Source organism: Anabrus simplex, chromosome 8 (genome assembly GCF_040414725.1).
Source record: "Anabrus simplex isolate iqAnaSimp1 chromosome 8, ASM4041472v1, whole genome shotgun sequence".
Taxonomy (NCBI): domain Eukaryota; kingdom Metazoa; phylum Arthropoda; class Insecta; order Orthoptera; family Tettigoniidae; genus Anabrus; species Anabrus simplex.
In genome coordinates, this window is record NC_090272.1 from 55305239 (window position 1) to 55319765 (window position 14527).

At 37.6% G+C, this 14527-nt stretch overlaps 1 protein-coding gene across 6 annotated transcripts in view; it reads right to left on the reverse strand.

Moving 5' to 3' along the window:
• The window catches only part of LOC136878769 (prolyl endopeptidase), a 133406-nt gene that overhangs the window by 27826 nt on the left and 91053 nt on the right, over positions 1–14527 (reverse strand). For all 6 annotated transcript variants that reach the window (XM_068228984.1, XM_067152233.2, XM_067152230.2 and 3 more), the window contains exons 9-12: positions 13710–13895; positions 12359–12472; positions 12130–12278; positions 5713–5925 (exon numbers count right to left, since the gene is read on the reverse strand). In XM_068228984.1, coding sequence (XP_068085085.1) covers positions 5713–5925; positions 12130–12278; positions 12359–12472; positions 13710–13895 — 662 coding nt within the window. The remainder of the gene's footprint in view (positions 1–5712; positions 5926–12129; positions 12279–12358; positions 12473–13709; positions 13896–14527) is intronic.

Below are 14527 nucleotides of genomic sequence, written 5' to 3' on the forward strand. Positions count from 1 at the left end.
GGAACATTTGTAACTGCTGTGAATACTAATAGATAATAAAATATCATAAATAAATATATATATATATATATATATAAATAAATAACATTACTCAAAACTTAATAAAATTAATAAACATAATTAATCGAAATGTCCGTAGTATGGGCACCAGAGTTCACCAGAATGGATCCCTCAAATTTAGATACAGCATGATAATTCTTTATATCCCACGGCGCGTACATAATGCTGTGTACTGGTACATCTGCTTCAGGCCTTACCTAACCTTCTGAAAATTACTAAATAGGTAGGAACTGCACCTAGGTTCATCAATAACTCCACTGATTCTAAAATATCTAACTATATTCTTAATCAAATCCGTGCATGAGCACCTCATCAACTCACCAAAATACACTAATAATACACAAACCAAAGATTGCTTGTAGACTCCATATTTACAACAACAACAATGAAAACAGTGGGAAAACAAAAGCGAGAACTAAGCCACCATTTGTAGTTAGTTCGTTGAACAATGTACATATACGTATATAAGAACCCTTAACTGTCTCTGTATCAACATGACTTGCCGATTGTCATAATCGGCAGTTATAACATCACACAGATACTCTACCTCGTAATACTGTGTTCACAGACTTTAACACTTGTTGTAAAGATATATACATTTCAGCAACACACGCTTGTCGATCCTGAACATAAATTATGGAAAGTCTGAGGTAGCTTTCACGAACATATAATGCCAGGCCGCCACAAGTGCTACAATACTTAATGCGTAAGCACTCCACAATTTGTCGATCAGCCACTTTCCACGAACATAACAAGACTACGTTCCACGAACGTTTGAAGTCCAGTCCATTGTAGCCGTGTCACTCTAATACCGTATATCCAGTTTCACTCCCGTGTGTTAGCACTATTTCTTTCTTGTACAGTGTGTCAGTTGTGGTTCCTTTCCGCTGTGATGTCGAAGTATATAAAGACCTCATCACTCACATGATTCGCCGAGATTGAACCTTGCCAGCCAATCATGAGTCATCCTCTTGTCAAGACCATGCCCTGAACTACTACTTACTCCCAAGACAATAACACACTCTGGGGTGTTTCACATGAGTCATAGAACTTTCCTAGTACAACAACAAGCTCATCTCATAAGACACTGGGGGGTCAGCATGAGTCTTACTAATTACCAGAGTCCAATATAGCAATGTTTTCCCACTCGTTGTTCAAAACAAATTACTCATACTACGTATATGTAGACCTCCCAGCTTACAAGTATTAGTGACAAAATATACAACTGAAATACTAATGATGATGATGATAATAATAATAATAATAATAATAATAATAATAATAATAATAATAATAACAATAATAATAAAAATAATAATAATAATAAAAATAATAATAATACCAAAAAGAGCAGGTACTAAGTGGACGGAAGAAAAGAAAAGGATCTTTAGTCAACAGATGAAAGCATCCTAGATCCTCCGCAAACGAAATCATAAATAAAGCTTCGTGTGTTCCAAAAGGGACCATTCACGAATAATAATAATAATAATAATAATAATAATAATGACAATAATATCTCTCACTTCTATGTATAGTGTGAGGGTGTGATATGTACTATCACATATTTTTGGAACTAAATAAACTGAACGATACATATAAGAAAACGACAGTTCCGGGAACGATGCACCAAGATTCTACTGTATTGTAGAGACGCGTGGAACTAGTATTGCCGACAAATTTTCAACGGGTTCTCTTTAATATTATGATGCCAATTTTAAGTTAATGGTTATTAAACCTGCAAAAAAAATAAGGCATGATTAAAGACAATGTTCGGTATTGACGTGAAGACAAAGATGCATACTGTACAAGAACGGCCTTCATATGATTTTACAAAATCTGATTTAATCTTTTTGAAGGAAAAAGTGGGGATCGTCGTGGATTCAGAGAAATACGGTATTATTATATTATTCCTTTGTAAATACAGCATACACAACATTTGTTCTTCGTTTATACTGTGCTAGGTTAAACTATTAGTTTTAAGCCAATTTTCTCTAATATGTTTTTTTCATACTGAATGTCAACCTGATTTAGTCTGATCTATTCTAGAACAGGGCTTGTATTCTTTCTATTTATATTCCCTTGTGTAAACAGACCACATGGATCCTTTCTATTTACACCCCCTTATATCCTGTGTATCATTATATAGATTGATTTAGTAAGTAATGAACGTAGGTTTTCGTGGCTCATGGCATTAACGTAAATAAATAAATGAATACTGGATTAAAGCCACTATGTTTACTTAATGAAGCCGAGCTTTCAGCCAAACTGCACTGGCCTTCATCAGGGCAAGTTAAATTATCCTTCCGACAGCAAGCAAAGAAACTCAAAGAAACGTGGAAGTCATGGCCGTACTATCCACGGCCTACCCCACTAATAGGACTCAAGGATCGTTGTGCTGTAATTCACCACCCTCTGTCGACGGTTTCGTGAGCGCGTCCCGCTGTTCCATGGTGTTATGCGCTCACAAAACTAGCCTCTCACCGCTGGATACCGTGGTTCAAATTCCAGTCACTCCATGCGAGATTTGTGCTGAACAAAGCGGAGGCAGACAGATTTTTCTCCGGGTACGCAGGTTTTCCCTGTCATCTTTCATTCCAGCAACACTCTCCATTAACATTTCATTTTCTTCTGTCAGTCATTTATCATTGCCCCCGAGGAGTGCGACGGGTTCGACAGCTGGCACATTTCCTATCCTCGTCACTAGATGGGGGCTTCATTCATTCCATTCCTGACCCGATCAAATGACTGGAACTGTGGATTTTCGTTTTCACACATAATAATGACATAATGGCAATAAAAATAAAACTGTCCAACATGAGAAGGGCCAGGCATCGAAGATGGGACCCTGCTAGATTTCCCCAAACCGTTCGTATTCAATCTTGTACGAGTTACGTGTCCATCCACCCTTTTTCTTGGATACAAACAAGGGTCCCTCACGGAAATTTTACTTTAGGCATTGTTTTTCGTTTTCAAACAATGTAATATGCAAGCTTTCTGCCATCAGCTGATACAGCAAGCATTGTAGTACATAGTTGTTTTTCACTTCTGGCAGTGCATAAGATAACACTCGATGTCCCTTTCTAATCAATTGTTCGATTTTGTGGCATATGGAAATTGTTTGGCGTCTGACCTGCGGTTCCTATTTGGGAGATCAAGTATTACTTCACTTTATGCTTCTCAGTCACAAAAGCGATGAAAATCAATTACTTTTTGGTTGAAATCATTCGGCATTTTTTGGCATAATGTTGTTCTTCGTCAAAGAGAAAGATCATTTCTCTTCATAAAATTAATCATCCAGCAACGGCTAACCTTCAAATCTGAGACTCCATGTGCAGCAGCTATTTCTCAACCTTTAAAATACAGCATTACGTGAGAAACAGCATATTCAATGTTGCATAACAAAATCATATATTTAAGCAGATCCTCCTCTACTTGCGGAAACTTGCCACTTTTTGATCTGCGAAATGCTACGCGAGACGTGGTGGTCGCTTGAAATGCACTTCTCTGTTACCATGGTAGCACACCTTGCGGCCCACTAACCTATTCCTGTATGTTTCGGCGTAACTGACACCGGGAGTTTATAGGATGCAGTATTAATCGAATACTTGCTCATTGTGGACTAACAAACAAATTTGAGATCACAGAAAACGCATGACCCATACTCAAAACACTAGTAAAATACGTTTGTACCAGACTGGAATAGAGCATCACTAGTATCGTTCTAGGCTGCGATTTTATTTTACGTAAGTAAATATCACACGAGAACACACTAATTTTCTTATCTAAATTACTTTATTTACAATGTACGTCACAACACACAATTATACACAGTCGCAAATGACACTATATACAAAACTCAATAGCGGAGTGCCCTGAAGTCGATTCTGGCCAGTACAGATATCAACAACACTGACTCTCGAACTATAACATGCACTCTCTTGAGTTCACCAACTCCGCCTCCGCCGAACAGTTACTCGCAGTCCATCACTTGTCTGAGTCCTAATAACTAACTGAGAACTGACTCCATTGACTGACCTCTCGATATTTATACTACTCGATCAACCATCTAGAATGATCGACTTCTGGAAGAGTTCTTACAACACTCTAATGGAACACACTCAAAACATCGATCAACCAGCTAGTCGGATGGGTACTCGAACATTCGTCTACTATTTACTAATCCATATGGAAACATCTACAACATTTGTAATGTCTCTACATGTATCTGGATAATAAAACTTAAGAGTAAGTTTCCAGAACTCTCCATATATATGAAATTATAGTACAATAAGTCTAACATACGAACATTATGGAATTTTCTACCGCTTTCGACTATCTAGATTTTGAGGTTAAACTTATACACAATACGTATTTGAGGTTATACAATTTTATACTACATATTTACAGGGAAACAAGTGCTAGTCGTGTTTAACACTTAATAAAAGATAATTTAGTCGTAAATAAACTATAATTAAAATATATTAAACATACTAATTGAAGGTTTTTCACCAGTTACGATGTCGTACCTACGACACTAGTCACTTCTGTGCTGATTCTCTCACTGAACTAGTGCAGTGGTATTTCCTACTGGCTGACAACAGCACGTTGCCCTGTATTTGGAATGCCCGGTTTTGCAATAGGAAGGCTGCTACTTGAATAGTTGATATCTTTATTTCAAAACACATCCGGAGCTATATGATGGACGTTCGAAGAAATATGTCAAATATGTGAAAATTTCTTTTTCTCCACTTTGGACCCAAAAATACAGGGATGCAGACATTATGCAATATGTTAATTATGCGAGAAAATACAGTATTCCTACTGTCTATAAAACTGTTACTTTTACTAAGAGTCAGGTACAACCAGCTGCCGCTAGACGCACGTCTCGGTTGCTAGCTTCGGTCGAATTCAGCGGCTAGCGATGTATGATGAAGACATGGACGTTGAAGGTCAACGAGTTTATTGCGCCATGGTATGGCCATTCTGCCCTTGCGTTTTTCAGACACGTACCTCACATTTTCATCTTCAACTTCTTTAAAGCGCCCCTGTTGCTGGCCACTGAATGCATTTTTTGTGCATTGCCGGTACACATTTTTAAGTTATCTCTGTCTTCATGCTAATGCGGAACATTTGCTTTAGTTATACCGTATTCTCTTAAGACTGCACAATTATTCATATCCGATTTGTTTAATAAGCATTAACTTAAAATTGGCTTTGTAATATCAACAAGAACGTTTTGAAAATTTGCCGGCAAAACCTGATTAATGTGTCTTTACAATAAGACGATCCATCACGAAAATATTCCTGCTGCCTGTAAAACTGTTCATTTTACTAAGTGTCGAGTACAGTAGACGCCTTATGACTCTGCCACTGAGTGGCCATGGCCGTTCTAAGGATTCCTGCCCCTGCTTTTCTACCTAAATTCATAAATGATTCATCAGTGTAAATCCTCAACTAATCATTTGGAGGATATCCGCCATCAACAGCTGTTAGCACTAACAGTGTTCACGACCGCAGTATTCTTTAAGCTGCACGTACCTCTTGGATTAATGTAAATGATCAACAGAGCTGGCAAACCTAATATTCCTAGTCTGAAAAGACACTGATTCTATGGTACAATCATGCCCTTATTACATATCAAAACATACTCACCCCACTTGTACTATTGCTGCCCCATACAGCTCTGGTCGTTGGTTAATACATGCTGCCACCAACAATCCACCATTTGAACCACCTTGAATCGTGAGCTTCTCTTTGCATGTGTAACCCTCATTTACGAGATATTCAGCTGCAGCATGGAAATCATCAAACACATTCTGTTTGTTGAGAAGTCGACCAGCATTGTGCCAAGATTCTCCATATTCACTAAACATATAATTTGGCAATTTTAATATTCAACAAATGTAATGACTAAATGTAGTAATTACAAATTCAAAATGCTATATTATAAAGAAACAGAATTAAGAGAAAAGTACACTGAATATTTGTTTATAGTGCAATGTTATCTCAGTTCAGAACATTTGATCAACCACCATAACTGGAAGAAATGTTTAAGCCCTGAAAACAAAGCAATATTTAAAAAAAAAAAGGGGGGGGGGGGAGTCATGTTAGGAAAAGCACAGAGAGTAGATAGCAGAGGTTTGTTCTAAAATAACAAGAAAAGGAGTGATGAAATTAACACAAAATAAATCTGCCACTTCCCATACTGCAAAAGAATGAGTTTAAGTCGGGAGACCATTTGGCTTTTTTTGGAACATACAATAAGGTAGTACCATATATGCCAATGCCATAAAATACAAATTCCCTCATAGAAACCAAATCCATTACAATAATTCCAGGAAGGAAAAAACAAATCTATGGTATAAACTACGAAAAGTATTTATTCAGTCAAGACAATCGCATGTTAACCTCATCATAATTAATAACTACATTTCTCATCATCTCAACTTTGAGATTCTCACTTCTATTTCATAGATTCAATCAATCTACAGCACATGTTCTTTTAAAAGTTAACATGCCCTTCACATTCAACAAAGCACAGTATTTTCAAACAGGATGTTCTCTTTATCAAGAGGCACTAATATTTAAGATTTCCCTATGATGTGCAGTGGATTTAATATGTTTTGGTCTCAGTCCATTGAACAACATACATTCTTTAACATCGCACCCCATGAGAATGCACACCTCCCTTTGTGAAAATCAAACAAGTCCTTATGATGCAACACAGGATTCACGCATTCATCACCAAATTTATGTGTAGTGTGTTTTTAACATGACATTCTTTTTTTAAGACAATTTTAAGAATCATTAAGAAGGGTCAGGTATTTTGAAATGGATAAGTATTTGTCTTTGCTGGCAGGACCTAGTGTTTACAATGCACTATGTCTTCTGGTATAGGCTAGAGCAATTTTGTTACTTTCACTGATCTGTCTCAGTCTTATCCTTGGCTTTGACAATATGAAAGTGACTGATGTATGAGCGATGCTAGTAATGCCATTCCTTGTGCAGCCAGTCCCTGCTATGAAAATGTTGCTCATAGGGTCGGTCAGTGCATGCATTTCAGTGGGCTTGGCAAACTGATATGTAATAATTTCTGGCTCGGTGAGGAAAGCAACGGGGAAACTACCTCACTCCTCATTTCCCTAGTACGCCTCTTCAGTGATGCCTAGGCCATCTATGACAGCTGATAGCCGAGCTGTTGAGAATCCAACCAGCCTTAGTGCTGAAGACTGAACATGCACATACAGAAGTATTTGTCAGCTGATGATGGCTTGAAACAAGCCGAAACATGTACTGACCAATTGTAACTCAGTGATTAGGTTGACCTTATATAGCAATTCTTTTTTTTTTTTTTAACTGATAACAGTCAATACAATCACAATGAAGTTTGTTACAATTCTGGGAGTTCAGAAAAGAATTTTTTAAATTATTTGTGGGAAGGGAATTTTATGAGCTAGTAGCAAAGGAGACTAATATTCATGTTGAATATTTACATCGAAAAACTGTCACTGTTGATACTACCTGGCAACACACTAACGCTGACAAAATAAGGGCATATGTAGACGTTCTAATTCATATGGGCCTAGACGATTTACCTGAAAATGATGACTACTTTTCATGTGGCCATTAGTAAGGCAGGCAATAACACTTTAGGGCAGTTTACAAAACTTGGGCATTATTTACATCTGAGTAGCTATGAAAACAGGCCAACACCACAAGATGAATGTTATGACGTTCTGTACAAAGCAAGACTAGGCCTGTAACTTACCGAAAAATTTTGTACACACCTGGCAGAGAACTTGCAGCAGATGAAGCTACAGCTCACCGGAAAAGTCAAGTCACGCAACTGTATGGGCAGAAAAAGTTCACCCACCGGCATTCTATCTCCTAAATTATTTCATTCGCTTGTGGAGATACCTGGCCGTGCCAAAGTGTGTGATTTATGCTTACAAATGAAAAAAGGACAGTTTCTGGGAGAGACAAACAACATTCAAATGTAAGCAGTGAGATCTACTACTATGCAGGATGGGGTGCTTTCTCAATACCATCAGGAGCAAAATGTGGAGATCCAAAATTCGGGTAAGTACAAATGTGTGTGCAATGAACATTTAGAAATGAAATGCTAACAAAATTACATTTGTATCTTTATTCATTTGACTTCTATGTCATTTTCTTTAAAGAGTGGCATTTATGCTACTACGTGTATTGGGATTTAACTCCTTGGCGTACTTTGCCACCTGCCAGGTGGCCGCGCATGCAGCGACTATTCATACACGGACGCCTGGCAGGCGGTCTACTGAGAGGCAAGCTTTCTGCAACTAGTTCAAGCCTTCTGTCCACAGATGGCATGACATGCAGTATACCATCTGAAAACAGAGAATCTGCTCTCTCTCTCTCAAAGTTGGAATGAACATCATAGACTGCATCACCCTGCAGGCAATCGCAATTCAAGTAAGGCGATTACCCGCTTGATAATCAGCAGAAATGGCTGGCCCTAGTCAACACTGTATTACAAGGAATAAAATCGAACGTATATTATTAGAGGCACCTGTTTTTTGCAAAGCGCGAAATCGCAAAATTTTACGAATTTGGCTCAAAAACGCTAAACTATTTATGTTTAAGCAAAATCGCGAAATAATTTACGAAATTATTCGGAATTGCATCATTTGAAGTTAACGACGGAGATTCAAGAAGAGTTGTGGCAATAAAATCCGATAATCGATGCCACAATCAACTTTACCGAAAGCTAAGATATAGTATATCAATTATCGCTAATTTAGCTTCCTGGGAAGTGAGGAATGTATCGTATTCATAACTACGTCACGGAGTGATGGTGTCCTCTTGCCTGTTGAAAATTGCTGCTGAACGGTGTGTTTAATTTCCTATTTTTTGCTCAGGTTATAAAATGTTTATGACAGTTTTTGATCGAGAAGTAGAATTTGCATCGGAAGGACTTTACGTGTTTGGCAAAACTAGATACTGATATGCATATACTGTAATGTGCGAATAGAGTGGAAGAGAAAGGACGTTTACCTGAAACACATTAATAACAAAGTTTCACATAAGAACAAGAAAAAGTCGCTAATGACGACAGGCATCAGAAGACAAGCTAGTCTGACAGACACTAGTTCAGCGGCAAAACGAGCAAAATACGATAGACGAATTCATTTTATCTACAACTCATTTTTATGGAAGCAAATATTCCACTGGAAAAAATTGATCATCCGAAGATGAGAGAGTGGATGGAAAAATATATACCAGGTTTGTGCAATACTATACAGTTTTTCTGAAGAAGAAATTTGAGGTTATGTTTTTCTAAGAACATGTTACATAGGCAAGTTCATACAAGCAGTTAGGATTTTAGTTTCAGAAGGGTTAGTAACAGGCAGTGCTGGGCTTATAAACTTAATTTGGTGAGCAGTGTATGGGCAGTGGAACTTAGTGCTTTGAACCAATGTTCCTTAATACATGGAAGAGAAAGCATGTATACTTTCAATTCTTGAAACAAAAATAAGAAGACGAACCCACTAAAGCTAAACTCTTCCCCTTTCTTGTGATCACCGGGTGGAACTCGTGGTTTAAAAGTGTTGAGTACCTTGGAGAATATCTTCATGATCAGTCAGTAATGTTGATAGTGAGAGGGCATTCTCAACATATTGTAATGTAATGTCTGACAGGCAAACAGCTCTGACTCCCAGTAATAAGGATTCCATGTTATCTCTCTTTTTCAGACTGATGTGTAAATTATATACGTAGGAAGCCCTATTTGTTAAAATGACAGCTGATACAATTTCTTCAAATTTCCATGCCTTGATATAATGTGTAATACTGTATGTGTTCTGAGCAGAAGCGTAACTCGTGTATATATACTTATGAAAAAATACAACATTGTTGTACTGCAAATGTGTTATCAACTAAGTTCTTGGTTTACCTGTTATTGCTGAAAATTGGAAATAAAATTCAGCAAAATTATTGACGAAATAAAATAAAAATAGCTAAAAATATACTGAAATAACTTAAAAAAATTATGAAATTAGGTAAAACATTTCAACACAAACAGGTGCCTCTATATATTATATGATAAGAATGAATTGGGCAGTGATATAGTTTTAGAAAATTATACAATTTTATTTACTAGCAATGAAAGTTACAGCAGCATAACAAAAAATTTCACGTAAGAGTGATGACGCGTTTGAACATCAGTTTGAAGCGTAAGAGTGATGACGCGTTTGAACATCAGTTTGAAGGCGATTATGATAATGAAGTCCATCCTGCCTACAAAAAAACTCAGATGGATGGGAATGGAGTAAAACAGGTGATAAACCTTCCAAATATGGTTTTATATGAAATTCTGGAATAAAATCCATCATAAACGGGACCCGCCCTCCAGGTCCCTCCCCTCTAGACATTTCTGAAAATGAAAATCCACAGCCTGTTTCCAGTCATTCGACCTGATCAGGAATGAAATGAATGAAGCCCCATCTAGCGGGGAGGTTAGGAACTGTGCCGGCTGCCGAAGCCTGTCGCACTCCTCTGGAGCAATGATTAATGAATGAAAGATGAAATGAAATATTAATGGAGAATTTTGCTGGAATGAAAGATGACAGGGAAAACGGGAGAAAAACCTGTCCCGCCTCCACTTTGTCCAGCACAAATCGCACATGGAGTGACCGGGATTTGAACCACGGAACCCAGCGGTGAGAGGCTGGCGCGCTGCCGTCTGAGCCACGGAGACATTTCTATTGTTGGATTTATTTTTTAAATCTTGTGGTGTGGTGGGGGACAACAACCCTGCCCATACACTGTCAAGCAGTCACTATGCCCACAACGATCACTAATGGTGAAGTCACATGAAAACCAAAAGCTACCAGGCTGCAACACCTAGGGTTGGCCCAGTATGCCTCAGACATGACTGCGACGATCAACGTGGCCAAGACAAAAGCACGATACATCACTGAAGACAACACTATGCCATTCGTTGACCCAACGTGACCATTCCCAACCCCAGAATGGCCTCACATGTCAAAGCTGAGGAGTCAGTGGAAAACTTGCTGCAGGGACAGGGGATCATGCAGCAGCTACACGGAAACAATTATCAATCGTTTATTGTGTAACATGTGGTTCTGCAGCAGCCTGAATTTCTGCTGCTGTTGCTCAGGAATCCATCAGCGGATCCCAAGATAATCGTTTCAAACCCGGCAGAGGAGGTCGAATTTTTGAAGAGCGGTGAAAAAAGTCCATTCGACACATCATGTCATACAATGTTGGCATGTAAAAGATCTCTGGTGACACATTTGGTGTTTACCTGACAAAATTCATTAGAATTCAGCCATAGAAGCCCAAGAGAGAGATTTGGTTGACTCTGCCATCTAGTAGGCTTAAAGTAAAACACAACATTGAAATTGACAAGCAGACAGCCAAATGGCATCAAATTAAAATGTCTGCATATGGTAGCTGAGGCCATATTATTATTATTATTATTATTATTATTATTATTATTATTATTATTATAGGGGTCTGTCCAGGACATCCAAACGATATAGCGATCTTCCTGCACTGTTGATCCTCCCAGGTCTCGGAACATGTGTCCCTTCATTTGAACATGCTGCCACACACATTGTAACGCAGGTGTTTCCAGCCAACATGTACAAGCAGACCAATTATCCAAGGCCTCTCAGCTGGTGACAATTATCGATATCCTGCTCGTACTCATTGATGAGGCATGTTCACAAGTAAACACTTCACATCCATACACCTTGTCAACTAGGCTCTACTCTATTTCGCATACAAAAGGTAGTTTGTCCGTGTACAATCAGGTGGAGAGGGCTGTATGAACAATCCGACTGACCTAAAACTGGTATAGTTTACATGGTACTATTCTGTATCACCAATATCAACACAAATGACCCATTCCTTCGTAGTGTAGTAATTTCCATTTCCCCTAGTGCATATCTCATACCAAAGTGTCATAACCTCATATCTCAGTGTCTAATGATATGATACAATGCTATTCCTTAAACATGAAAGTTAATCCTAGGTAAAAGAATTAATAATTATGAACTCACTCACCCGCCACCTCGAATGTTAGGAATGGCTAGGACACCTTCAAAATGCTGCATGAACACAAGTCTCGTAACACTGAATGTAGGCTGGATGCTCACATTGAAGCCCCCATAGCCATACAGTAAACATGGCCTGGATCCATTTTTTACTAGTCCCTGTAAGCATAATCTTACTGTCACTCTTCTCTACATGATCCATACTTCAAATAAGATATTTCAAAAGCGAATACACAAACCTTCTTGTGCACAATAAACATAGGCACTTTTGTTCCATCTTTACTGGAATAAAATATTTGTTGAGTTTCATAGTCTTCGGGACGAAAATCCTGCAACTTTATCTCTCTGAATACCTGAAAGATATAATATCTTATTAGTAGCACTATATCTCGCACAGTTCGAATGAAAATCTAATCACTTCCTTCAATTTTCTTGAAGAGTAAATGCATTCATGGAATAAAGACATTTAACAAACAAAATTACATACATCTTCAACAGAATGTTATGCGTCTCAGCCTTCAGTGAGCAAGTCTTTGTAAATTAACAATGCACCTCTGCAATTGTTTGTTTGCAACTAGGTCTGTGGCCTTAAGTCTTACACCACTTATCCTCAAATCATCAAAAGTGAGTAACTATATTTGCCTTAGTCTATCTCTGCTTTACTTATCCTACTCACGCCCATGATTTTCCTAGGTAGCCTATCCTCCTCCGTTCACCTCACATGATTACCAACACTGGTTTATATGCACAACGTCATCCATCAAATTCATTCCTAGTTTAGCCTCTATCTTATTCTCAATACCGTCCTACCATTGTCCCCACCTATTTGCACCAGCTATCATTCTTTCTGCCTTCATGGTCTACTACAAAATTACAAGCACAGAAAGAAATACCAACCAAAACCAGCATACTTTGAAATTATGTTAGCACATCTGCTGTTAGTGGTTTAGACTCTTGGATCACCAAGAAACTGAAAACATAATTATGAAAGGCTTGAAGTTGGCATTCTGTAACTACTAAATATTGACCTCTAATTAAATTTCTTAACACCAGAGAGTTTATAAATGCAAGAACAATTTCAAGCATCAGCTGCATGGGCTCCATACTCTGACACTTATAAGCGTAACCAGCAGTGAATGTGTTAATACCAGCACAAAACTACTCTGTTGGCAACTGAAGTTCCTTTCAGGTCAGGGAATTCCTACATGTATAACCATTCAATCCAAGAACAAAAGAAAAAGGCTGCATTTATCAAGAACTGAAGGGAAAATATATATAAGTTATCTGAAAGTACATCTAAATAATATGGTGATGACCCCAACATAACTGAAACACATGGCAATGATGTCTTTCAGACATTTAAAATTTTACAATGTTGAAATTTATATTTATGGTTGTGTTTTTGATCCTTCTTTGTTTTGTCCTTGATTTTTAATGAGTGTACAATCTATATTATATTTTTAAGGCTCTATGATCTTTTTTGGGTAAGTTATAATTTTATCAAGAATAGTTCTTTTAACTGTTATATTTGACTCAAATAGATTGAATGGTTAAGCAACATTATAATGAAAAGCCAATTTTGTTTCTTACCGTTGGTTTCAGTTCCTCCTTCTTAAAGTCAAAATGATAGATAATTCCAGGAGTGAGGAATGACGTGAATTGGTAGAACATCTCTGTATGCTGCTTCTCTCCAGTGTAACCCGTTACTGTTCCAACATCAAGAGGGAACGTCATGAGGAATGATCCCGTCTTCAAATCATGCAGTTGCAGAACACTCTGGAATTAATAATTCAATATTTAAGATTTATTTTTTAGAGGTTAGCTATTAAATGCTTCAATTAAACATTAAACAACTGTTTGGAAGTGCATGGTATTCACACAAAGTACATAAAAGTCATAGTTAGAACTTGCATTCAAGTTATAAAGTATGAAAATGCAGAAAAATGCAATATCTCTTTCTGCAAGAACTATGACAACTTTCACACTCTTATTACGTATATTCATATTTAGTTTTCGATTAATTTCACATTTTTTCTATTGGGCTTTCTCATCTTTCTTTTACCTTGTGACCTCTAACTACAGTCTAATACCAACAGCAAAGCCATTTTCTTACAAGGCACAAAGTCTTCTGACAGAGTGGAAGATTAAGGCTTCTACTACCTACACGATAACAAAATAAATACATTCAATAACAATACTTAAAACACATTTTCAGCACCCAATTTCCATACAACTTAGACAAGCTAATACATTTATACTGCAGTATTAAGAAAACATTCAGTTTCTATAATTATATAATGCTAACAAAAGCATGATGACATGTCTGGATGGCATAAACTGTATCTGTCCAGATCTCTTGAGCTATGTGAATGGCTTGGTGCATTCTGTGCTCAATGAGTGGTTTCAGC